Consider the following 26,823-nt stretch of genomic DNA (forward strand, 5'->3'; position numbering starts at 1 on the left):
CATTTCTCTTCTGTTTCACATACTGAATTAATTAACTATTAAATGTTTTACGGTGGACCACTGTGCTTCCCTATCGTCATTAAGCAGACCGGCTGAAAATTTAATACCTACAGCCACTTTACGGTAAAATTTAAGACAATTTAAGACCTTAATTTCCCGGATTTGAATTTAAGACATTTTAAGACTTTAAGGACCCGCGGGAACCCTGTTATAGTCTGTCAGTATTCCTCTGATTGGTGCAATATAGAGAGCTGATGCAGTATCAGCTGTGTTCAATCATAATTTTTTTTTTATTATTATTTTTTCAGGGTTTTCACATTTATTTTAGATAGGACAGTATAGATAATTGACAGGAAAGCATGGGGAGCAGAGAGAGGGGAAGGATCGGCATAGGACCGCGAGGCGGAATCGAACACGGGTCGCAGTGAGCACCGGAGTGCATGTGTCGACGCACTAACCACTACACCACTAGCGCCGACTAATCATAATTTTCTTAACCAATGGAGTTTAAGTAATAAAATAAATTTTAATTTTTAAATTTAAATAAATGTATTAGTGTGATTGAAATCTATCAGTGTCACATTATCCTTTAAAAAATATGCTTATATGATCTGAATAATGATTTAATAATAATTTTAAAAATTATTTATTATTATTACTACCAGTGGTAAAAAAAAATGTTGGGCTACTTGGTATGTTTTCAATGCTGATAATTATGAGAGAATTATGATTTTCAACATTAGGGAAACAATCCTGAACCTTGACTTTATCTAAAAAAGTAACTAAAGTTGTAAAGTTATGTTTTAATGAGTGTGTTATTTTTTGTTTTATTTGTGTTTGTGTGTAATATAGTATATAGATTGCAATATATTACTTTTAAAAGTGACTATCCAACACTCTTGATTTGTTAAAAAAGTGACACTAAAAACTGAAATAATGATGCTGAAAAGTCAGGTTTGAGTTTTTTAAACTAAAAAAATGTTATGCTGTGTTCACACCAGAAGCGGAAGAAGCATCAAGTGCGAATGATGTACATGTTGAGTCAATGCAAAGATATAGTTCGAATAGGCGACTATAGGCGAATAGTTCATACATCATAATACATCCTGTGGCACAATATGCACGAATGGCGCAGCGCGAATTGAGCGTTTTGCACATTTGACGCGGTAAACGCTTGAGTTAGAAAATCTAAACTTCAGCGGACGTTCGCGCCGCGTTAACCAATCAGGAACTTGTGGCGACGTGATTATGACACATCGCCTGCTGTTGGTGTCCCGGGGGAAAATTCTCCTGCACAGACAACAGTTCATCAAACTGGGCTCGGCTCAGTCAGAAGCACAGCTGAAAGCCTCCGTCATCAAGGTTAAGTTTCTGGAGGCGTTTATGAGCTCACAGAGCTGGGTGCACCTCTAAAAGAATCTAGTGAACTCAGACACTGCTCCAAACGTATCGACGCTGTTTTTCAGACTTCATAAAGAACATAAACAGTTATTTTTACAATCAAATCTATGTAAGCCATTTAGCAACAAAGCTACAGTCACCGGGTAGACAGAAGCCCTGCCCATGAGGTGAATCCACGTCTGTTCTGAAGTGAATTTGACCCACAAATAAAGCTGATTTTGATGCACGATAGAAGTGAATAACTTAAAATGTTCACGCATCTATTTACACGCGAATAGGGAAATTTATCAACACGTTCTGCTCCTAAAACTGTTTTTTAAATATTAGGAATGCTAAATTTCACAGGTATTATTTAGTGATTAAATAAATGCAGCCTTGAGAAGAATAGGCTTCTTTTGAAAACAATATTACTGATGCCAAACTTGTGCTGTGGTGTACAAAATAAATATTAAAAACATATTGACACTTTCTCACCAGTATCGACATCCTTAATGCCCAGCAGATGAGCTGCAGCACATATTATTGGCTTGAGCTGACTAACAACCTGTAGCGGTAAATAAAAGTCAGTCAGTCAATAATAGGATCACAATTGAATAAGGAGCTGCGAGTGGAGTGTAAACGAGCTTTTACCAGCAAAGGGTTGTGTGAGTAGAGGAAGGTCAGGCATTTGTAGATGGTCTTATTTTCCTCCATGTCTTCTTTCAGAGGGAGACGAGCTACCAGAGCAGGAAATACCTGAAAGAAAAGAGTTAACAGAGATATTAAAGCCTGATTTATTTTTGTTGTTGTATGGCTACAACCAAAACAATCTGTTGAAACAACAAAAATAAATGAAAAATATACATTTAAAAGGTTACTCGTGCTTTTACAAAAATGGTATGAAGACAGAACGCTGAACTCTACAAAATTGTCAAATATTTATTTATTTAATTCATTATTAGAGAACATCTCTCAAATAATAATATATTTAATGTGCCCAAGTTTTGCTTTTTAAACTTAGTTTTAGAGGCCTACAGCAAGTTTGCAAGCATCTAGGGTCAAAAAACATCCTATGCTCTGATTGATGTCCCACACAAACTGTAAGCAGCTAATCAAACTCCTATTACCAGCTTTAATCCTCAGTGGTTGTACCCAAACCTTCACTGATAACTCAAGCATGGTGTTTCAACCTCAGCAATAAAGTGATTGATCACCCAAAAATGAAAATTATTTTTTTTTAATCAATGGGTGCTAGCAAACTACATTCTTTCGACAGAATTGAAGGGTGAGTAAATGATGGCAGAATTTTCAAATTTAGGCAAGCTATTCATTTAACATGTGTGGGTCTATTGGGGTTGAAATTAACAAGGGCTTGTGGCATCAAAATCAAGATTTCTGCATGTTTCATTAAATTAAATTAGAGACATTTTAGGACCATTATGAATTAAATATAAGACTTATAGAGGGCCTTATACAGCCTTCAAGATTTTTTCAGAATATTAGAAAATTAATAATTAGAAAAATTATAATTAGAAAAATATTTTCACTTGTCCTAACAAAAATTATTAAAATTTTAAACATTTAATAATACAATAACAATTTGTTTGAATTTTTTAATTATTAAAAATAATAATATGAATAATATATAATTTAATTAATTAATAATTAATAATATTAATAATAATAATTATTATTATTTTATATATATACATTTTTTTTTTCTTTTTTTTATAAACCTTATGAGGAATAGAACAAAACAGCTGCCAATTACTTCAGTCTACAATAATAATATTTTATTCATCAAAAATACAGGTCAGGTCAGTATCTTCGACAGTACATAAATGGAGAACCTTTAAGCAAATGTAACCGTAAGAAAAGTTATTAAACGCTATTTTTAAATAAAAAAAAAAGTAAAAAATTCATTGAGATGGATTGTTGGTGATTGTATGGATCTTAACGGCCAGATTGGGGAGCTATATGAACAAGGGAAAATCAAGACCTGTCAAAAAAGATTTAAGACCTACAACACAACATTTCAGTAGATTTAAGACTTTTTTTAAGGCCTAAATTTTAGCTTTTGAGAATTAAGATTTTTTAAGACCCTGCGGATAGCCTAAAAATGACCACAAAAATACTGCACAAATTCAACAGGGTTCCCACACTTTTGTTAGATTGAAATTCAAGGACCATTTACATTTACCATTAGAAATTTAGCAAACACTTTTATCCAAAGACATGTACAAATGAGGATAACAGAAAATAATTAAAGCACTTCACGTTCAATTTTTTCAGGTCTCTTTTTTTCCAGCTCCAATACCCTTCAGGTGAGGACACATTTTAAGTCAAGAGCAAAATTATGCCAAATGTCTTAAACATGCATTATCCCGACATTGGTTTTCAGTGGTACCCTTAAAATGTTGAGGTAGCATCGTAGTTATTTTGTGCATGCTAAATGTCATAGTAACATACAACAAAAAGTACCTCACGCAGGAAACGCATAAAAAAGCATAACTAATGTTAATCTAGCAAACTAGTATGCATACGGCCGTGTTGGGATCAGGAAAGTTCTGCAAGTTTTTGATCTCAGGCTCATGGATAATGCGCCATGTACAGCAATTCAGGTGCCCAATGAGAGCTGACATCATACTTTTCTTTTAAGCTTACAAATGCAATGCCAATCAGATGCATTTAGATCAGAAAATGCAAGTAATTACTGTATGAAAAGTATATTTGAATTATTTTAAACTTAACAACAAAGTGCAGATACATTGTAGAAGCAAAGTACATTAAATAGGGTAAATATTAACATTAGCAAAGAAGTGACCTGTTCAAGTGGGACACCCTCTATATGACTCATGATCATCCTGCACAGTGCAGCACACAGGTTGTCAATCACTCTCAGGTCAGTCTCTTTAGAAAGCAGATTGGAGAAGAGAGAGAGCATCATAGGATAATCACTGAAGCACAAGAGTTAAGGTTTATAGTGAACAGGTACACAAACAAACACACACACACAGATCTGTAATGGATACGAGGCAATGATGGGTCCGGCGGCCTCTGCGAGAGCTCCTAATGCAAACACACTGTTATTGCGCACCTCCGCATCACTGTCCTTCACTCCAGCCACAAGCACTGGCAGAAGCCGATTAGACAGTCGACCAGCCACAGCTCGCCCTCCTGCCACAGCCACCAAAGAGTGCAGAGTTTCTCCAATTGTACCAATAGAGAAGGAGCGATCCGCTTCAGTGCAAGAGGATTTCTTCCAAAAAAAATAAAAAATTTGAGAAATGAAAGAATGTGGTTATTCTTTTCCATTTATTTATTTATTTATTAGGATTTAAATGAACAATTTAATAATTGCTAAGATTTTGACAAAGACGATAACATGACAATAACATTATTAATTTTACTGTAATAATGTTTCACAATCATATCTGTTAATTAATTTATTCATTAAATTACCAATCCAAGGCTGTGTTTTGAAGGTAATGTTGTAAATAATGTTCAGTGTCATAGGCAGGGCCAGACAGAATCTACACACATTTTTTATTATTTCTGCGCAAAATTCATCTGAGGATTTATGCGGAATGATTTGGGGAGTATCATAAAACTTTATATATAAAATAAAAAATAATACCTTTTTAACTTATGTTATTTTTACAGTGCAAATCCAATTAGACAGACTTTTTGGTAAACAAAGACTCTCATATAATATCTCTCTTATAAAGTCTCTTATATGATATATATACTAAAAGGCAGATAATATTACTTTAAAACTGTATTGTAAATAATTCTAATTAACATTTTTATATTAGTCAATAATATACTGAAATACATTTTAAAACTGAAGAAATATAAATTTGCACACAAGTAAATAAATAGACTTAATGATGGGCAAAAAATCTATGGAAATCTGCGGATTTCTGTGCGTGCAAATTCCATGTGAACCTAGTAATACTTATTAACTTCCTCTCCACTTTGATTATTTTTCTTAAAATGTGCTAGAATCCCGTTGACTTTATAGCTTTATCTCAATCTCTTTCATTCATGTCAGTTATACATCCAAAACTGCTTTCTGACAATGCACTGCATTTTGCATTAAATTGAAAGTCATGTTACACTATGTGAGAAGCTGGTGACTGAATTGTGATGTTTTTGGATGTGAATTGGTATTCATTTATGAACCTTCATAAGAGATCACTAAATAGGAGAATGATAGACTCACAGTTTTGCTCATGATTAGGGGCAGCAGGTCATTGAGGTGAGGGTAGAAGGTTTCAGCTGGTACAGCAGAGGCTAAGGCAGGAATCCCTTCACCAGCAAACTCCTGCAGCATGGCATCAAACTCGGCCTGACGCACAGACATTCAGTTATTCCACACGCTCTCATCACTCACACAGAGCTGTGACAAAATCAGAAAAACTGATCATCTTAAACACCTGTTGCTCGTCATCATCTGCTTCATCACCACCCACATCCTGGCACACGGTCTGAGTGAGACAAAGTGAAAAAGAAGATCACAGTGCCATTTACAGTATATTATATTTGTTATACAATCGTTCCAGCTTCAGGAAAATGCTTGATATGTACAACATGTTAACCATGTTAATTCTCTGCCCAGCAGATTTTTGAGAGTTTTCTAAAAACAGTGTTTTATACAATAAAAAGTACTACTACTTCATATATATATATATATATATATATATATATATATATATATATATATATATATATATATATATATATATATATATATATATAAACTTTGCTTTTAATTTTTAACCTACTATAAAAATTTTTTTATTAAAATTGTATAAATGCATGAAAGTTTTTTGATACTGACAAGCAGGTCTTTACATTAACACCAGCCAACCTGCCAAATGCGGGCAGGTTTCAGCTATGGCGGGTTAGACAACCACTTGCTGCTTTGGCTGGTTAAAGATCATTTTAAATTATAGTTATCTTAAAAGCAGGTTTCAATAATAAAGATGGCCCAATATGCGTGCAAATGTCATCTTAGAATCAAGAAGCAGCATGACTGAAAAAAAGGCGTTCGCGGAAGCAATAGAAAGCAGTTGAATACCGAATGAGAGAATAGTCACTCGGGCGAACAGGTGATGTGATGCACATGACTGTTTAAAAAGCATGCTAGCTCCCGTTTCCTGGCGCGATGCAACCGTGCCTGCTGCTATCGGTTCTCTTTGAAATAGAAAAAGTGACAAAAACAAAAAAACAAACAAAAAAAAAAAACAAAACAAAAAGTGATGCTCGTGCACCCACAATCCACAGTCTTTTTGTAAGCAACAGCGGTTGCCCCTTTTTTTTTTTTTAACTATTCTTTGAACACAACAGATTACAGGCCTAACGTTACATAAGCACACACGGTATGTTTTCCCCTGCTTTTTTTTTGCTTACTGTTATTTTTGGTAATATGGTTTAATTATCATTTTTATAATAACATTGCTTTAATAGCTGATTAGCTCCCCATCTATGTGTAGTTAACTAGTAATCTGAGAGACATTTAGCCTGAGCAGACTATGCTACTATGCACAGTTTTAGATCCATGGCAATAATTTTTTTTTTTTTAAATGTAATTGTTTTTTTTTTTTTAGAAAGGTTTTGTTGAATAAAAAAGAGCTTTTATACAGCTATATTTTGCATGTTTTGACATATTATTTAACATCTGTGGCTAAGAAATAATTATTTATTTATTTTGGTGTGGTCGGAGATAAATTTGGTAAATCCTTAGTGTTGAGACCTAAAAAGTCCTGTGCAATAAAAACGAATTGCAAAGCGTCACTATGAAAAGACAACCCGTTTGCTTATGCAGATTAAGCAAGTCCATACACAAAAAAAAAACGTTAAATGAACAAGAAAGCATGTGAACAACACAAAGTCTAAATTAAGTAATTTTGGCATGCCAAAGTCAAATTTATGCATATAAAATATATTTTGCCAACAACAAAATTGTGGCTAGTGAAAATGTTGAGTGGCTAGTAAAGTTGGAAAACTACTAGCTATTGTGGAGGGTGAGTAAAAGGGTAAAAGGGTGAGTCCTTTATAAATATATGCATATACATATCTGTATTGCTTTATAAATAAAAAATAAAAGGGTGAGTCAAATCTGACCTTTTTCTTCAGAACATCTTTGATGACGTTACTTATTTCGGCCAGTCTTCCTGGAGCCTGCAGCGCCTCCCCCTGGCAGGATTTAATCACACTATTCATGGCCTCAAGAATGGCCATCACCACCTGTCTCTCTCTGTCCTGCTTCACAGCCTCCAGAAAACAAGGCAAAATCACCTCCAACAGCTTGTGCAGAACTGGACCGATATAAATAGAGAGAGAGAGAGAGAGAGAGAGAGAGAGAAAGAGAGAGAGAGAGAAAGAGAGAGAGAGAGAGAGAGAGAGAGATGATCAAAGGATAATTCAAAACTACATGCTCTTTCACCTTCACATCGACTGCGGCTCATTTGAATGAATCTGTGGGTGGAAAGAAAATGATAATGAGTGAATTAAAGAATGAGTTAGTGACAGGGGCCGTGAGGCACTACACACTAATGAAGCCAGAGTTAAAGTTTAATCCTCTAGTCAAAAGAAGCTCCTCCTAAATCTTTCTGGGAGACATCAATAATGAAAGAGACAGAGAACAGATGAAAGGAAGCAGAGAGAGAGTGATGTGAATGTATGGGCTACAAATGAAAAATCGCAGACATGTGGATGTGCATAAAAGACATGGCAGATGAGAGCAAGGATAACAGCACATAATATATACCACACAACCATAATAAAAAAATATTATATGCACTTAGTTATGTTATGCAAAATATGAAACACAAGTATGACATTAGAAAGACACTGCATTCCTTTGTGCAACTATACTACACTTCTATTTTATCTTTGTTGAACTGCTGACATAATTTGTATTATATTAAGTGCAACAGAAATAATGGCTTATTTCTAGGGGTGTGACAAGATGCTTACTAGGGTTGTTGCTATACCATTAATTAATCTTCACATCCAAACTAGCTGAAGTATCCCGATAAAAACTAAAATTGCAATATTGTAATACATAACTCAAATTATAAAAAATATTGTCAGAAATACTACATTTTATGTTACAATAAACCTACTTGAATTTTATTTATAATTCCCTTAAGGTCAAAAGTTATTATTTGCACATCACTTCATCTAAAATTTATTCATTCTTTTTGTTTATTTTGTAGAAAACTGACCAATAAAAAATACATTAAAATTAAGATACAATTTATACCCAATTAAATTTGTTACAAAAAGAGTATTTTTTCAACACAATTAGGCTATATGACGTGGTCAAAAATTGTTTCAATGATTCCTGTTGCTATTTTGGGGTTTTAATCGTTTTTTCAGTCTTATCAGGTAACAATCTAATGTAACTCAATGTTTCACTTTGTGGATTTCACTTTGTGGGTTGTTCTTTTAAAGAGATTGCAGCAGTTGTTGTAGCTACTAAATCATATTCCTGGGCACAGAGAGGAACTAATTCAGATGTGCATCGAACTTAAGCGTCATAAAACGTGCATTATAGGCTACCAAATTCTACAGTTTTGCAACCTTAAAGGGCTCCACAGACTATTAAAATAAAATGGTCTATTATTGCACAAACATGTGAGCATTTTAGTAACTTTTCCACATGCAACATTATCTACTGTAGATAAACCATTAACGAAAATACTACCGTTTACAAACTACAGCAGCACCCCCAGTATTTTGGAGCCATAGTCTCGCCGATACTACCATAGTGCTGGTAAACAGTGAAATCTTAATGCTAACTCCATGAGAAGAGACAGGAGACTAGATTCACGAGAAAAAAAAAACAAGAAGAGATTTTTACACTATTATTAAGAATTCCATGATAAAATGTATAAATGAAATTCAACTGGGGGGTGTGATGATATGACAAAATGCAACACTATTTAGTTCGTTTTTTTTATCAACTTGTAATGAATGTTATCTTGCTGTAAAGAACATATAAATACTGCAAAATCGTTAGCTAATATATTAAATTATATATCCTTGTATAATATATAATATATGAATGGTAAATAGATTATTATTTAACTAAAATAATAATTTAAAAAAAAAGTAAAACATTTAAGATGCTTTTTTTAAAACTCACTTGAAAGGTTTTTTACTTCTATTTTTTTTTATTTTATTCTATGCAGTAAAGGAGAAGCAAACACTGCAAAATATTTAGCTATAACTCTGAAAATCTCTGAAAATACTGACTGGCTCCTCCCCGGTACAATTTCACATCAGAAATCTAACTCTTTTTAAATTAAGCTTTGAAAAAATCATGTAATGTTTGGTATTTTATTTTTATTTTTTCAGCAATTTCATTTTCATTCAGCAAGATATCATTCATGTCAAAATGACAAACTCAGAGCTACTGGATGCGAGTCTTAAAGGAGCTGCATGTAAGTTTTTGACTCTTCTGAAGCACAAAAATACCATAATATTTTTGCAGATATTTAAGAAACATGCCAAGTGAACATTCTTTTTTTATCTGAAAAACAATACTGAAGCCAGATATTCTGCTTTGAAAATGTGTTTTCCGTGCCGCAACTCTCTCTTCGTTTATGCTATTTTAACCCGTCCAATGCCAGTTAAGCCAATTATATTTCACCACCCATGTTGCCTTGGTGGAAAACCACATATTTAATTCATTCATTCATTCAGAAAGGCTCTGAAAGCATGCATGCGTGACCGAAATGCGACCTCCAGTGGACAGTATCATTTGAACTGCAAACTGAGACAGATTCAGTTCCACATGAGGTTAATAATTAGCAAAAAATATAAATTTAACGAACGTAAACATTAGGTGAGGAGATTACACGGTAACCACGTGTCCTAACAACACGTTTTATGACGAGATATGCATTTTGGCTGTTTGCACCAGACGAAACACGGCAGAAATTTAAATACAGCCATTCAGAAGCACAGAATATGCACTCATTCCCAAAATGGTTAGGTTTATAATCTATTTAATACATATTAACCCTCTTTAACATTATTAAATGTAGATGCTGAATCATGCGTTTAGTTCTAAAGTTCAATTTCAAGATCTGAGGTGAACTATCTGCTGCTGCTTTTAGGATATGGCAATAAATGTCATGTAAAATGGCATTCAAACATACATTAATAGCATTTAACACTGAAGAAAGCACATGAGGTTTACCTAAGATGACCATTGTCATAGTTTTCTATTGTTCTGCTGTGAGAAATAGAAGCATCAATCTCTTTATTACAAGAAAAAAATAAAAGATTTGTTTCAAATGGTTTAGATATTGCACACCTAATGAAGAGAAAACACCCACTTTTACCGGACAGCATAAAATGTGTTTGGTGATAATGGCAGGTATGATTAGTCTCCAGGAGTGCACTATGTATGTGCGCATGAGGATGCAGATGTCTGTGGTCCTTTACTGACTCAATAGGCACAGAGAATGGTGCCAAACAGTTGTGTGTATATGGACTATCCTGTCACAAAAAGTGGCTAAAAGTCCTTAAAGATGGTAATAGTTTGAATTTGAGCTTCAGTTGTAGCCTCTGTTTTACCTGATCCAGCAGCTGTTGGACTACGGTGAGGGAAAAAAAAACAAAAAAACAAGGGACGCACACAACAAAGAAGCCAGCCTAGGTTGCCAGGTATGCGCAAAGCACTTGATTTGCAATCCAAATCCAATCCTGCCTCCAGTCTTCAATGCTAGTTTCATCCTCATTCTCCATTATAACAACACAACTCACGGGACAACTTTTCACCTCAATAAGAAACCTCATTGCAATTTACTCTCGCAAGATCTCGTAAAACAAAATCATGTCACACGCCCACTCATTTCCACTATCAAAAATATCAAAATAGCAAACCATACTGTACCACTATTTGGGGAATGATACTTAGCACAATAGTATAGAGACATTTAAGCCACATTACGGTTACACCCATGGAAGGGGGAGGAGGAAATCCAACTCACTTCATTGACTTTCCATTGTGGAAAGCTGCCTTCCTGTCAATCCTAACTTGCTACATACAAAAACTGAACAATGCACAAAAGTTGCTGTGTGACAGAGCAAACAAGATAAAAAAACTGAATAAATTTTTATATGTTACTAAACTGTAAAAGCCAGCTATTTAAAAAGCCAGAAATGTCTATATAGTTAACAGACGTGAAGCATCAGCTGAAAGAGTGGGTGAGTTGTGTGATCCTGACACTTAGTATTCCTATGCGAAAGGTGAACATTTTGAACTGGGAAGTCAATTATCCAAATCGGAATTTAATATACTATTATATCTGTATATGACTTTGACATGCAACTTGGGGATAAATCATAAAAATGTGAATAATGCATTATTCTGTGCAGTAACATTTTTCGAGAGTACCTTAATATATCTAACAGTTTGTCCCTCCATTGTTTGGTTAAAAGAAAGTTGTAAATATTAAAGTGTTTCATGTCAAGCCAATGAATTAGATTATATCAGGGCTCGAAATTAACCTTTTGCTCGGTAGCACCAGTGCTCTTAACTTTAAAAATGTAGGTGCATTAGCCAAAATTTTGTCGCACCCACTAATTATAAGCATCGTTACTACAAATTTTATACAAACATATTTATTGCATTTGAAATGAACACTAATCAAACTAACAAGCAAAAAAAATATATATGCAAGCGTGAGGAAAATGTCTCAACAAAATCTTGTTATCACAAGAAAATACATTTTATAACATAACTGAATGACTAAAGGATAAACAGAGCGCTCACCGGCCCTGCACATACTAGTTGACATGAATGAATCTGTTAACGATATAACTGTGCTGTTCTCACGGGTTGGTGTCTGATATTGCACTGATGCTTTTGACTTATACTGTACCTTATTATATGCATACATCATGTTTATAGCAATACCGGTCTTTTCATGAATTGCGATATTAGTTTACTCAGTGTAATCCTGTTTGCGATGGTGTACGTGGTGTTACATTTTACATTTACATTTAAATTTACATTTAGTCATTTAGCAGACACTTTTATCCCAAGCGACTTACAAATGAGGACAAGGAAGCAATTTACACAACTATAAGAGCAACAATGAATAATTGCTATAGGCAAATTTCAGGTATGTAAAGTCTAAGAAGGAAAGCACTAGTAATTTTTTTTTTTGAGTACAGTTAGTGGTATAGCCAGAGAGGCAATTGCAGATTAGGAAGTGAAGTGGAGACTAAATAGTTGAGTTTTTAGTCGTTTCTTGAAAACTGAGTGACTCTGCTGTTCTGATGCAGTTAGGGAGTTCATTCCACCAACTGGGCAGATTGAATGCGAGAGTTTGGGAAAGTGTTTTCTTTCCTCTTTGGGATGGATCCACGAGGCGACGTTCATTCACTGAACGCAAGTTTCTGGAGGGTACATAATTTTGCAGAAGTGAGAGCAGATAAGGAGCAAAGCCAGAGGTCGCTTTGTAGGCAAACATCAGAGCTTTGAATTTGATGCAAGCAGAAACTGGCAGCCAGTGCAAACGGATGAGCCGCAGAGTGACATGTGCTCTTAAAGGTTCATTAAAGACCACTCGTGCTGCTGTGTTCTGGAGCAGCTGAAGAAGCTTGAAAGAGTTAGCGGGCAGCCCCGCTAGTAGAGAGTTGCAGTAATCCAGTCTGGAGAGAACAAGAGCTTGAACAAGGAGTTGAGCTGCATGTTCAGATAAGAAGGGTCGGACTTTTCTGATGATATAGAGTGTGAATCTGCACGATCGAGCAGTTCTAGAAATGTGGTCAGAGAAGTTTAGTTGGTCATCAATCATTACTCCAAGGCGTTTCACCATTTTGGATGCAGTAATGGTTGCCCCATCCATCTGGATTGAAAAGTTATGGTGTAGAGTAGCGTTGGTAGAAACTACAAGCATTTCCGTTTTCGCGAGGTAAGCTGAAGATGATGATGATGATCTTTCCTCCAGTGTGAAATGTGATGCGAGCTGGAACCGAGGGATCATCAGGGTGAAAAGAGAGGTATAGCTGGGTATCATCAGCATAGCAGTGGTAGGAAATGTCGAGATGTCGTGTACCCAGAGATGTCGTGTAGATAGAGAAGAGAATTGGCCCAAGAACAGAGCCTTGGGGTACCCAAGTGTTTAGATGCTGTAGGTTGGACACCTCTCCCCTCCAAGACACCCTGAATGACCTGTCAGTGAGGTAAGATCTGAACCATTGTATAACAGTGCCCGCAACGCCCAGTGACTCAAGCGTAGATATCAGGATCTGGTGGTTTACAGTGTCAAAAGCAGCTGACAAATCCAGCAAGATGAGGACTGATGATTTAGAGTCTGCTTTAGCCAATCTGAGATCATCCACAACCGAGAGCAGGGCAGTCTCAGTTGAATGGCTTTTCTTAAAGCTAGATTGCTTGTTGTCCAAAAGATTGTTTTGAGTAAGAAAGTCCAGGACTTGATTGAACACTACTTTCTCCAGAATCTTGGCCATGAATGGAAGCAGGGATACCGGTCTGTAGTTTTCAAGTAGCGTTTGGTCCAGGTTGGGTTTCTTAAGCAGTCGGGTTACCCTAGCCTGCTTAAATGAAGTGGGGAATAAACCAAAGTCAAGAGATATGTTAATTATGTGAGTCAGTGTTGGTATGACTCCAGGAGAGAGAGGGAATGGGATCAAGTGGACAGGTAGTTGCATGGCTAGATAGCATGAGTTTGGACACCTCAGACTCAGACAGCTGAGAAAAAGAGGTGAGTGTGTGTGGTGTTGGTGGTGTATCTTGCGTGATTGTTGTAGGTACAGCAAATTGAGCACTGATTTTTGCTGTTTTTGGTGCAAAAGGATGTAGCAGAGTCATCAGTTGTAAGTGTGGAGGATGCGGGTGGAGGAGGAGGAATGTTGAGAGCTGTTCAGGATATTTAGTTTTTCACCAAATTCTCTCTGCAGCCCGAAGTTTTGAGAGATGCTCATGGAGAACATCCGAAAGCCAGGGTGCAAAAGGACTGGCACGGGCTGGCCTGGATGTAAGAGGACATAGTCTGTCTAGACATGATGCTAGTGTGGAGCAGAGTGTATCAGTGGCACTGTTCGTATCAAGTGCAGAGAGTTTGCAAGATGGAGCAAGAGAGTCTGAAACAATGGTGGATAGTCTATTTGGTGAGAGAGAGTGTAGGTTTCTGCGAAAGGCAACCAGTGTTGGAGTATGTGGTGGCTCAGGAGTAATGTGGATGTTGAGGGACAGAAGGAAATGATCCGATATTTGTAGAGGAGTTACTAGTGTTTGATCAGCGAAGCAATGTCGTGTATAAATAAGGTCTAGCTGATTACCTAATTTGTGAGTAACAGAAGTAGGTGCTCTTTTGAGGTCAAAAGAGGCAAGCAGAGTCTGGAAGTCAGCAGCTTGAGGTCTTTTAATGTAAATGTTGAAGTCACCTAGCACCACAAGGGAGTGTCATAATTAGAAAAAGATGAGAGAAGAGCATTCAGTTCATCTAAGAAGTGACCTAATGTACCCGGTGGATGGTAGATGACAACCACATTTATGTAGAAGGGGTGGATAATGGAGACTGCATGGAATTCAGGAGCTGATTGTTGGCAAGGACCATCTCTGAGTTAATTTCCATTCTTTGGAAATCAGTAGTCCAGTCCCACCCCCTCTCCCTGTCTGACGAGGAGTGTGGGAAAAAGATAAATTAGCAGAAAGAGCTGCATGTGTAGCAGTGTCCTCCGGCCTTAACCAGGTCTCAGTTAGAGCCATGAGATTATAGTCAGAATGTGTAGCTATGGAGGTAATAAAATCTGCCTTGTTAACAGTTGATTGACAATTCCAGAGGCCCACGGAGAGAGAGAGGTGTGAAATAGCAGATACATGTATTGGACGAAGGTTGTGAGGATTACGCCTGCAGCGTACACCATGCTTTGCGAGTGTTAGTAACAACAGGAATTAGTAAACACATAATAAAAGTGCAATGAAAACAATAAGTGTAAAGATAAAGTAAAAAAGAAAGTAAAGTACTCAAGTGCTTTGCCGGTGTCTTTGCTCGGTGGAGTCACGCAGGTAGAGTAGATGGCGAAGGTAGAGTCGATGGTCTTCACATGAGGCGGTCTTCACACGAGGCTGCCGCGGTGAGACTGGTTGCTTATATACACCCCAGAGCACTAGCTGATTGAATTCAGCTAGACACCCAGAGCATTAGCTGATTGAATTCAGCTGGACACCCAGAGCACTAGCTGATTGAATTTAGCTGGACACGCCTCCAGAGTAAAACAACGGCCAAAACCGCGGCGGGGGACGCAAAACTGTCCGCGCTCGTCCTCAAAGTGTCCTCAAACCATACACAACAACTGAAACAAGTCTAAATGTCTAAATGTACTTACAGGCTGTTTGGTCTCGTTGCTAAAGTGGTCTCGTTTACATGTGGCTGCCACTTGCATGACGGACAGCATCTGCCGATTAAATTAAGCATTAAACAGAACCTCTCATGCCAGTTGTGGCAAACAGTTACCTTAAGATTCCATTCCACAGACTTCTTGTAGTGGTCACTGACAGGTGATATTTCAGTGCAAGAGCAGTAGGCCAATATGAAGAGCGCGAAGGCAGGGCAAGCATTAAGAACTTAGCTTTGTTTACTGCAGAAACTTGACATGACAACTGTTTAAAACCATTTCTGAGCGCTGCGTTTTGCGTTTCAAGTGCAAGGATGCATTCTGCCTGAATGCCTCCCAAATCCAGCATGTGGTGAACATTTTGCGGTAAAACCTGTTCGCACACAAAAATTTGTTACACTCGCACAAATGCTACCAGATATATTTTGAAGTCGCATAGATACAATTTCAAGCGCATTTGCAACCTAAATGGTCGCAATGTCGAGCCCTGTATATACATATAAAATCATTTTGCCATCTCCAGGTAGGAGGACAGTCTTTACTCCAGGTGGAGGAGTTCAGGTATCTTGGGGTTTTGTTCACGAGTGAGGGAAGGATGGAACATGAGATTGACGGGCGGGGATTGGTCGATGTACTAGTTTGTTGTGATAAAGAAGGAGCTGAGCCCAAAGGCAAAGTTCTCGATTAATCTGTCAATTTACGTTTCTACTCTCCCCTATGGTCATGACTGAAAGGACAAGATTTCTGATACAAGCAGCCAAAAAAAGTTTCCTCTGCAGGGTGGCAGGATGGGGCACCCTTATAGATAGGGTGAGGAGCTCTGAGTAGAGCCTCTGCTCCTCCACATCGAGATTAGTCAGCTGAGGTGGCTCAGGGCATCTGTTTCAGACCTTCTGCATCAGAACAAAGACATGCGTGATGAACTACATCTCTTGGCTGGCCTGGAAATGCCTCGGAATCAACCCAGAGAAGTCTGGTGTTCTCTCCTGAGACTGCTGGCCACCCGAGCAGAAGAAAATAAATGAATGAATAAATCCTCCTCTCAGGTTCAAATAGGGTGGTAAAATAACCATTTTCACAAAGTAAATAATAATCACTTTCTTGTCAATTATGTCTCGTTACAAGTAAGTGTTATAGTGTGTCTCTCTGCTATTAGAAGCTGCACACTGCTTTTGTGTTCTAAAACGCTTGTTTTTTTGTGTCGACAACTTGAAAAAATGTTTTTTTTTTTTTTTTAAGCGGTTCGTTAATTGACCAAAATGACAAGGAGGCAGTTTTCTACAAAACAGTGGGTTGAACTGTCATACCCCCAGATTGTCTTTTTATCTATGGTACTAGCAGGGTGGAGGCTAGACTTGCAGGTGAATGCTTTTGGTTTAAAGAAAATAGTTACTTGTGTGTGCAACAAGTCTGAGGAATGACAACACAGAAAGCAGCAATTTTAAATGGACAGTTGAAATATGACACCACAATAATAAAATGACAATGCACAGCAAAATCTTGTGTTTTTTTTTGACAAACATCATATATGTTGTACATTATGTCCTCCATTGTTGTTTACAGGTACAGGGTTGCAAAAGATGTGATGCGTGTATGAACCATATAGCTTTCTTTTTAAACTTTCTGGTGGACACCAAGAATACTGCTGGCAGTGAATATGCAAGCCTGATCGCCTGAAACGCACGGTTCTGTACCATACCACTCAGAGTAAATGAGGCATAAATGTTACTCGAGTTAATAATATGTAACCACTGCTGGCAAAATGTGTCGAGATGTGCACAGGCTAATTATGAGCTACAGCCAAAACAAATTGAATCTAATTAACTGTATTAACTGCAAGTTGACTGTAATTAAATGGACTTGTATCACATTTGCAACAGTTGTTTACTACAGTGTTAGCATTATAGACATTGTAAGATTTAAACATTCCAGAAGCATCTTTACCAGCTACTACCATTATTACTATCACACAGTATATCACATCATTATGTTGTCAATGACTTATTGTGTACAGTGGGTGTAAATGTACCCTGATGGTTGGCCTCTGTTGGGTTTTCCTTCCACACTTTGTGCTGAGCTCGACAGAACTGACCCATGGCACCAAAGGCAGCTTTCCTCACATCCTCATGTGGAAACTAATGGATGCACATTCACAAAGGAGCACAAACATCAGTAACACATCAGCATTTTATACTGCACACACTCTCCTGAAACAATACATAGCACCAGTCACTCACATCACGGAGATCATACACCTGCTGGAAGCTGGACTCTAGGAATGGCTGGAACGCCACTCTGACAGAAAAATAAGACAAAGTCAGATGGATGAATACAAAAATTTATCATTTAAAACTACTTAAAACAATAAATGAAGGGCCCTAAGATTTCTATGAAGTCATAATTAGAAAAATATGTAGAATGTCATGAAGTTTTGTATTTATCAATGTTTTGGCATAAATCAAATGTAGTATTCTACACTTAATTAAACTGTAATATGAGACTAGTGTCTCTGAATATTATAAAGCAATGAATAGTGTGATTTTGGCCGTTGTGTAAATTTTATAATTTTAATGTGAGAATCATCATGTCTCAAGTTTCAATCAAAATTAAAGTTTAGTTTACGATGAAAACTGTGACAAATATATTACTGTTGTGCATGGCTGAATAAAAATGTAACCATAAAAGGAAGTGAAACATTAAAGTAAAATAATAATTTTTACAGAGATAAAATTTAATATAAGTGGAAAACAGTTAACATATTTCATAAATAATGATTTTTGATTACTAAGTGATCCACCTATTAAAATGGAGTCCCTAAAACACTCAAACAAAAGAATGAATGATTGAAAGAATTTCTGTAAAAAACAACAACTAGATTTCATAGAACATAAAAGTCCTTTAAAAATGTTGTTCATTCATTCATTCATTTTCTTGTCGTCTTAGTCCTTTTATTAATCCGGGGTCGCCACAGCGGAATGAACCGCCAACTTATCCAGCAAGTTTTTACGCAGTGGATGCCTTTTCAGCCACAACCCATCTCTGGGAAACATCTACACACACATTCAAACACACACCCATACACTACGGACAATTTAGCCTACCCAATTCACCTGTACAGCATGTCTTTTGACTGTGGGGGAAACCGGAGCACCCGGAGGAAACCCGCGCGAGAGGAGAACATGCAAACTCCACAGAGAAACGCCAACTGAGCCAAGGTTCGAACCAGCGACCTTCTTGCTGTGAGGTGACAGCACTACCTACTGCACCACTGCCTCGCCTTCAAAATGTTGTTAAAGCTGTAAAAAACTGTTAGAATGTATAGGAGCTGTTAAATAGTTTTTTCTATCTCTTTATGCTCAACAAGCTGCGTTCATTTGAAAAAAATGTAAAACAGCACTATTGTGAAAAATTACTACATTACACAAGCGCGCGCATGCACGCACGCACACACACACAAACACAGTAGTTAACATTTCGTGTCATATTTGTCCTAAAACTACTGTACTTGACTACTGTATATTAGGGCTGTGCAATTAATCGAAAATTCAATTTAAATTTCGATTTTGGATTCTAACGATTATGGAAAAAACTATAAATTGAGATAAAATGATTATTGCATCATATAATGCCCCCTTTTCAGTTGTACATATTTGTTGATCTGCAAAGCTCAGTTTCACGGTAAAATTACTAAAAGCATGTACTTTAATGTAACTTTTGCAGCATGGGATGCTCATCATTCATTGATGTATATTCGAATTATTCATGTTTTTTAAAGCGCGAAACAGATCACATGCTGTTGTGTGCGTGTGCGCTCAGCCTCAGAGCAGAGCACACACATCTAAAGTTATCTTAATGTGAGTGCTTTAATGGTCAAATACATGCAAATTTGTGGCAAAACGCAAAGTTTAGTGATTATTCATATTAACCCTCATTTGTGTAATAAATAATCAAGCAGAAGAATCAAAAGGCATGTGAAAGGAAAACTAGAATTCAAAACTGCACTGTAGGCTTGCCACGATAGACGGTGTTAACGGTGATAACGGTTTTAAGACGCAACAGCGGTGACATCACTTTTCCACCGTGACACCATCCCCACATTTGTTTTTTTTTTTTTTTTTTAAGTATTGTTTTTTTTTTATTAAATATTTATGCACTATAATTATTATCTAAACATAGCTACAATGCGTCATATTTAATTTATCACATGAAGAGAACGAGAGGAGTCGAGTTTACAGAAAGAGAATGGCGGACGATTAAGTGTCAAAGCGCAATGCAAAACCGCCTGTTTGGCTATATTTTGGGTTCAAACCAAAAGCAAAAAGAGAACCTTAAGACGTCAATGAGGCAATCTGTAAACTTTGCCTGACAAAGATGGCAGCAGTTGGAGGAAACACAACTAATTTATACACATACTTTTAACACACCTATACTTGATGTTCAATTATAGGTGGGTCGCGGATAAGATCAATAGCCATAAATAGGCAACGCATACTCTCATTTTAAAAATCACGCTACCATCATCTCACAATGTTTAATAATAAATTATCTTTTTTTTGTATTAAAACAAGAGTGATTTAGCAAAGCCGCGCCATTAATAAGCCAACTGCAGAGAAACAAAGCAACCATCGCAGCAACAGCCATGAGCCCTTTTTCCGAAGTTCAGCTGTTCTTTTTTGCACTTGATTATTATGCGTTTAAATGTAAAAAAAATCAATAATGAATAGGCCAACAAGAGTGTAGGCTAACCTGTGTGTGCGCGCGTCTTTTATCACTGAGGATGCTTGTGCTGGTTTCAGTGTAATACCCTTTTGATCCACTAGGTGGTTGTGTTCTGTTAATTTTATCATTATATTAAGAAGTGACCTTTCACCTAAAAACCAGTCATTTTGAAACATTCAGTTGATGCTGACAGCCACACGGTCTCTCAGACCTTCATCTGTCTATTCATTTTGTATTCTCTTATAGAAGCTTTGTCTGTAAGTACCGAAATATTTCAAAAGAATTTTGTGTGCATTACAAATTAATATTGGGGACATATTTCATGCTAAACTTTACTTAGTAAGATTGCTTTAAATCAGCAGTTCATGCATCCACATCATTATAGTGATATTGTATGTGCGTTTCATTCGATTGTACAGTAATATTTCTCAAATTCTCATTTTGTAATGTTTGTTTTCTCTCTGTATTTCAGTTTTACTCTGTTCCACATACATTTGAAGTGGTCACAATAAACCCATATTCAGTTCAGTATCTCAGTGGAAGGAGTTGTCTATCTTTCTAGTTGAAGAAGGGGAACTCTTTTACGAGGGCAGAATAGTAAAAAGACAATTACTGATCGACACATTAATGAATAAAAGATCAAGTTCAGCATTCATTTCAGAATGTCTTCATCTGAGAAACATAGTCTAAGAACAAGATCGACATGTACTCGATCATCAAGACACTCAAGCAAGTCTGCAGCAAGTGCAGCAGCATTGGAGGCCCGTGCAAAGGCAGAAGCTGCACTAACTAGAGCCACATATGCACAAAAAGAGATAGAAGTGAAAGTAAAGCAAGCTCAAGTAAAAGCTCAGCTTAAAGTGGAGGATGCTCGTCTGGAGGCTACACTAAATGCACTACAACAAGAAAGAGAGGCAGAAGCGGCTGCAGCTGAGGCATTAGTGTTTGAGGCCGCAGCAGATATAAGGGGTACAGATCAACTCTCTGATAATCAAGAGCCACATTCTTCACACAATTCTCTGCAAAGAACTAAAGAATATGTTGAAGACCAGCAAAAATATAAAGAAGGTTACATGCCAGAGTTTGCAGAAACCACTGAACAGAAGCCAGTAGCTTCTAATCTGGTTGATGTTCAACAGCCTCAACCCATCGAGCAAGATAACTCATTTAAAAGTCTGCCAGCAAGACAGTCAGCAATTAAAATTGTCGCTAATGCTGCTACCCCTCTTATCTCTACCACTCAGGCTGGAGCGATCAAAAGAGAAGGTGCAAACACATCATTGTTTAAATCAGCAGTGCCTGATGCACTACCTCCAAGACACAACGCTTCACTCACAAGCCCCCCACACTCACATTGCAATGAGCACTATAATGCTCGCTCAGAAGTGTTTGAGCTTGCAAAGTTTCTAGCTCGACGTGATCTTCTGACAGGTGGGCTTTCAAGATTTAATGACAAGCTAGAGAACTATTGGGCATGGAAGTCCAGCTTTTGCAATGCTATTGAAGGACTTGACCTTAAACCTAGTGAGGAATTAGACCTACTTGTTCAGTGGCTGGGTCCAGAATCGACTGAACATGCAAGACACATTAGGTCAGTTCATATTAGTTATCATGATGTTGGGCTCAGCATGGTCTGGAAACGGCTAGAGGATTGCTATGGTTCAGCCGAAGCTATGGAGGCAGCGCTCTTTAACAAGCTTGAATGTTTCCCTAAGCTGTCAAACAAGGATCATCAACGTCTCAGAGCTGGAAGACCTACTCCTTGAATTAAAGATAGCCAAAGCTGAAGGTTATCTGCCAGGCCTGACCTTCTTGGATACTTCAAGAGGCAGCAGCTCCATTGTAGAGAAACTGCCATTTAATTTGCAAGAAAAATGGATGTTACAAGGAACTCGTTACAAACAGGAGTATGAAGTTAGTTTCCCTTCTTTTTCATTCTTTTGTAATTTCATTTGTGGTGAGGCCCGCATGAGATATGATCACAGCTTTAAACTGACTACACAAAATGTGTCATCATCCAGATGTGAAAAATATCCAAAGGCAATCAGAGCTCCTGTTACTGTCCACAAAACAGAAATTGACAATGCCACTCAAAGAAATGAATTTAATAGGACAAATGATAACCTCAACAGACAATGTCCTATTCATAAAAAGCCCGATCCCCTCAGGAAGTGTAGAGGTTTCAGGAAGAAGACCTTGCTGGACAGAAAAGCTTTTCTCAGAGAGAACTCCATTTGCTTTAAATGCTGTTCTTCGACTACCCACCAGGCAAAGGATTGTAAGGCAGTAATCCAGTGCTCTGAATGCAACAGTGACAAGCACATAGCCGCTCTACACAATGGTCCAGCCCCCTGGTTGGAAAAAAGGATACAGAACCTTCAGCAGATTATGGCGGGGAGCAGGAAGAATTTCTTTCCCCAGTTGCAACATCTTCCTGTACAAAAGTATGTGGGGATCCAAATAGCAGAAAGTCATGTTCAAAGATCTGCTTGGTAAATGTATATCCAGAAGGTGAGCCTCATAACAAAAGGAAGGTTTACGCAGTCACGGATGATCAGAGTAATAGGTCTCTGGCGAGATCAGCCTTTTTTGAGATGTTTAAAGTTGGAGACAACACTGCACCTTACATGCTCAGAACATGGGCATTGCAAAGACTGAAGGACGAAGAGCTGATGGATTTATAGTAGAATCCTTAGATGGAAAAACATCTCTTGCTCTTCCATCACTGATAGAATGTAATCTCATCCCAAACAACAGATCAGAGATTCCTACTCCAGAGGCAGCACAATACCATAGTCATTTAAGATCGGTAGCCTCTAAAATTCCAAGTCTAGATCCAAATGCCAAAATTCTGCTTCTGCTCGGGAGAGATCTCATTCAGGTACATAAAGTGGAGGAACAATGTAATGGACCACTACATGCTCCCTTTGCCCAGAGGCTGGCCCTTGGGTGGGTGATAGTTGGAGATATCTGCCTAAACGGAGCCCACAAACCTGCTACAGTGGATGTTTTTAAGACTCACATCTTAGCAAATGGACGCCCCAGCTACATGAGTCCCTGTCCAAACAGCATGTTTGTGAAGGACTATTTCAGTCTGCACAATGAGCCAAAAAATTCATTGAACCCCAAGCAGAAAACCTTATCAGTATCTGAAGAATGTTCCATTGGAGAGTCAGTTTTTCGCTGCACAAAGAATGATGAAAAAACAGCTACCTCCATGGATGACTTGGCATTCTTGAAGATTATGGAAGAACAATTCCATCAGGATGAATCCAATAGCTGGGTTACCCCTCTACCATTCCGCAGCTCTCGGCAGCGCCTCCCGAACAATAAGGTTCAAGCCAACAATCGTCTTATGTTGCTGACACGCAAACTAAGAAAGCACCTAGAGGTAAAGGAGCACTTTGTGGATTTTATAGGCAAAATCTTTGAAAATGGCCATGCAGAGTTGGCACCACAGTTACAGGAAAATGAAGAGTGCTGGTATCTACCCATGTTTGGGGTGTACCATCCTAAGAAACCTGGACAGATAAGAGTAGTGTTCGACTCCAGTGCACAACATCAAGGAGCGTCACTAAATGATGTTCTCCTCACTGGCCCTAATGCAATAAATAGCCTTTTGGGGGTATTACTGCGATTCAGGAAAGAACGAGTAGCAGTGATGGCTGATATCCAGCAAATGTTTCACTCATTTGTGGTAGCAAAAGAACATCGTAATTTCCTACGCTTTCTTTGGTATGCCAACAGTGACTTAAACACTGAGGTGAGAGAGTATCGCATGCGAGTGCATGTTTTTGGTAACAGCCCATCTTCAGCAGTTACCATATATGGACTCAGTAGAGCTGCTCTCACAGGCGAGCAAGACTATGGATTTGAGGCAAGGCACTTTGTGGAAAGAAACTTTTATGTGGATGATGGCCTTACCTCCCTCCCTACAGAAGAGGAAGCCATCAAACTGCTCAAAGACACTCAGGAAATGCTGGCCCAGTCTAATCTGCATCTTCACAAGATTGCTTCCAATAAAGTGGAATTTATGAAAGCATTTCATTCAGAGGATCTTGCAAAGGAGTTAAAGAACCTAGATTTGAATACTGGACTCCCATCAGTCCAAAGAAGTCTTGGAGTGAGTTGGGACATGACTGAAGATGTGTTTATCTTTCAAGTTGCAGATCAGATGAGACCATACACCAGACGTGGGGTATTGTCAACGATAAACAGTTTGTTCGACCCATTTAGGTTGGCTGCACCTGTTGTCATTCAAGGCAGACTTCTGCTCAGAACACTAACCACAGAATCTTGTGACTGGGATGCACCTCTATCAAGTGAGAAATTCAAGGAATGGAAGATTTGGAGAGACTCATTAAAGAAGCTTGAGCTTGTCAAAATACCTCGCAAATATGCCACCATCTCTCTTCATCAAGCGCAAAGAAAGGAAATGTGCGTCTTCTGTGATGCGTCCACAAATGCCATTGCAGCTGTCGCATACAGCAAAATTACCAGTATGAGTGGTAATGTAGAAGTTGGATTCATATTTGGCAAGGTTAAACTAGCTCCGCGGCCAGAGATCTCTGTCCCTAGACTTGAACTGTGTGCAGCTGTTCTGGCTGTGGAAATAGCTGAAATTATTGCAGACGAAATTGACATCAAGCTGGATGTTGTGACTTTCTATTCAGACAGCAAGGTTGTCTTAGGTTACATCTGTAATAGATCCAGGAAGTTTCACGTGTATGTGCACAACAGAGTGCAAAGGATTCAGAGGTCCACGCACCCTGAGCAGTGGAAATACGTCCCAACCGATCAAAACCCTGCTGACCAAGCCACAAGATTTGTTCCAGCAGCTGATCTTTCCCATAGCATGTGGTTGACTGGTCCCAGATTCTTGTTTAATACAACACAGGACACGTCTCACACAGGTCCCTTTGCCATGATACATCCAGATTTGGACATTGAAGTACGCTCCCAGGTAATTTCCTGTGCCACTCACACTTCAAGAAGAGAGTTAGATCCCAAATGCTTTGAGAGATTCTCAAGCTGGCATACACTGGTTCAGGCAATAGCCAGACTTGTGCACATAACTCATTCTTTTCAGAAGGATAACGATAAAAGCACTTGTAGAGGCTGGCACATATGTGACAAACCCTGCTCAGTAGAAGACCTTGAAAGAGCGAAGTCCATCCTCATCCATAGCGTACAAGCAGAATGCTACTCAGAAGAGCTGAAATGCCTTAAGGGAGGCAGGGGCATTCCAAAACAGACTGCGAGGGAAGTTTTTAACTCAAAGAATGTCTGACTTACCTCCTGAAAGGCTCAGCATAGACCCTCCATTCTCCTTTGTAGGGGTGGATATTTTTGGGCCATGGATGGTCAACTCACGTCGAACTAGAGGAGGACAAGCAAACTCAAAACACTGGGCAGTCTTGTTCACATGTATGAGCACAAGGGCCATACATATAGAAGTCATAGAATCAATTTATAGCTCCAGCTTTATAAACGCTCTCCGCCGTTTCTTTGCTGTTCAAGGTCCGGCAAAGCAGTTGAGGTCAGACTGCGGTACCAACTTTGTTGGAGCGTGCAAGGAGCTGAAGATGGAGGCAATTACAGATGACAGGAAGGTACAAGAATATCTGAGTAACAAGAGCTGCATTTGGATATTTAATCCTCCCCACTCATCCCACATGGGGGGAAGCTGGGAGCGTATGATCGGAGTCTCAAGACGCATCCTTGAATCTATGCTACAAGGAATCGCACCATCAAAGTTATCCCATGAGGTTTTGATCACCTTTATGGCGGAAGTCACAGCTATAGTTAACAACCATCCACTAGTGCCTGTGTCTACGGATCCAGATGCTCCATTAATTCTTACCCCAGCAACTCTACTGACTCAGAAGTCATCAGCAGTTCTTCCTCCACCAGGAGAATTTGGCGAGAAGGATCTCTGTGTTCGTCAGTGGAGACAGGTTCAGAGCTTGGCCAATACATTCTGGAATTGTTGGAGGAAAGAATATCTTGCTACCTTACAAAACCGCAGAAAATGGCAAAATGAGAGCTCCAATCTACAAGTGGGAGATGTTGTGCTGTTGAAAGACAGCCATGCTAAGAGTAATGACTGGCCCATGGGAATTGTGATGGAAACATTTCCTGGGAGAGACGGTAGAGTAAGAAAGGTTGAGGTCAAGGTGGTAAAATACAGTGTCCAAGACGTTTTTACGACCTATATCGAATGTTGTTTTACTGTTGTCTCCAAAGACTGGGTAAACATAATACGAATATCATTGATGGCGTCTTCCAGACACCAGACGGGGAGTGTGCTGGTTCCAGTGTAATTCCCTT

At 38.2% G+C, this 26,823-nt stretch overlaps 1 protein-coding gene across 2 annotated transcripts in view; it reads right to left on the reverse strand.

The window, feature by feature from the left end:
• The window catches only part of ipo4 (importin 4), an 82,370-nt gene that overhangs the window by 8,660 nt on the left and 46,887 nt on the right, over window positions 1-26,823 (reverse strand). For both annotated transcript variants that reach the window (XM_073940690.1, XM_679071.10), the window contains exons 21-29: window positions 18,012-18,069; window positions 17,804-17,909; window positions 7,510-7,703; window positions 5,820-5,870; window positions 5,606-5,731; window positions 4,413-4,639; window positions 4,205-4,337; window positions 2,032-2,136; window positions 1,876-1,945 (exon numbers count right to left, since the gene is read on the reverse strand). In XM_073940690.1, coding sequence (XP_073796791.1) covers window positions 1,876-1,945; window positions 2,032-2,136; window positions 4,205-4,337; window positions 4,413-4,639; window positions 5,606-5,731; window positions 5,820-5,870; window positions 7,510-7,703; window positions 17,804-17,909; window positions 18,012-18,069 — 1,070 coding nt within the window. The remainder of the gene's footprint in view (window positions 1-1,875; window positions 1,946-2,031; window positions 2,137-4,204; window positions 4,338-4,412; window positions 4,640-5,605; window positions 5,732-5,819; window positions 5,871-7,509; window positions 7,704-17,803; window positions 17,910-18,011; window positions 18,070-26,823) is intronic.

The sequence above is a fragment of the Danio rerio genome, chromosome 24 (assembly GCF_049306965.1).
Source record: "Danio rerio strain Tuebingen ecotype United States chromosome 24, GRCz12tu, whole genome shotgun sequence".
NCBI classification, from domain to species: domain Eukaryota; kingdom Metazoa; phylum Chordata; class Actinopteri; order Cypriniformes; family Danionidae; genus Danio; species Danio rerio.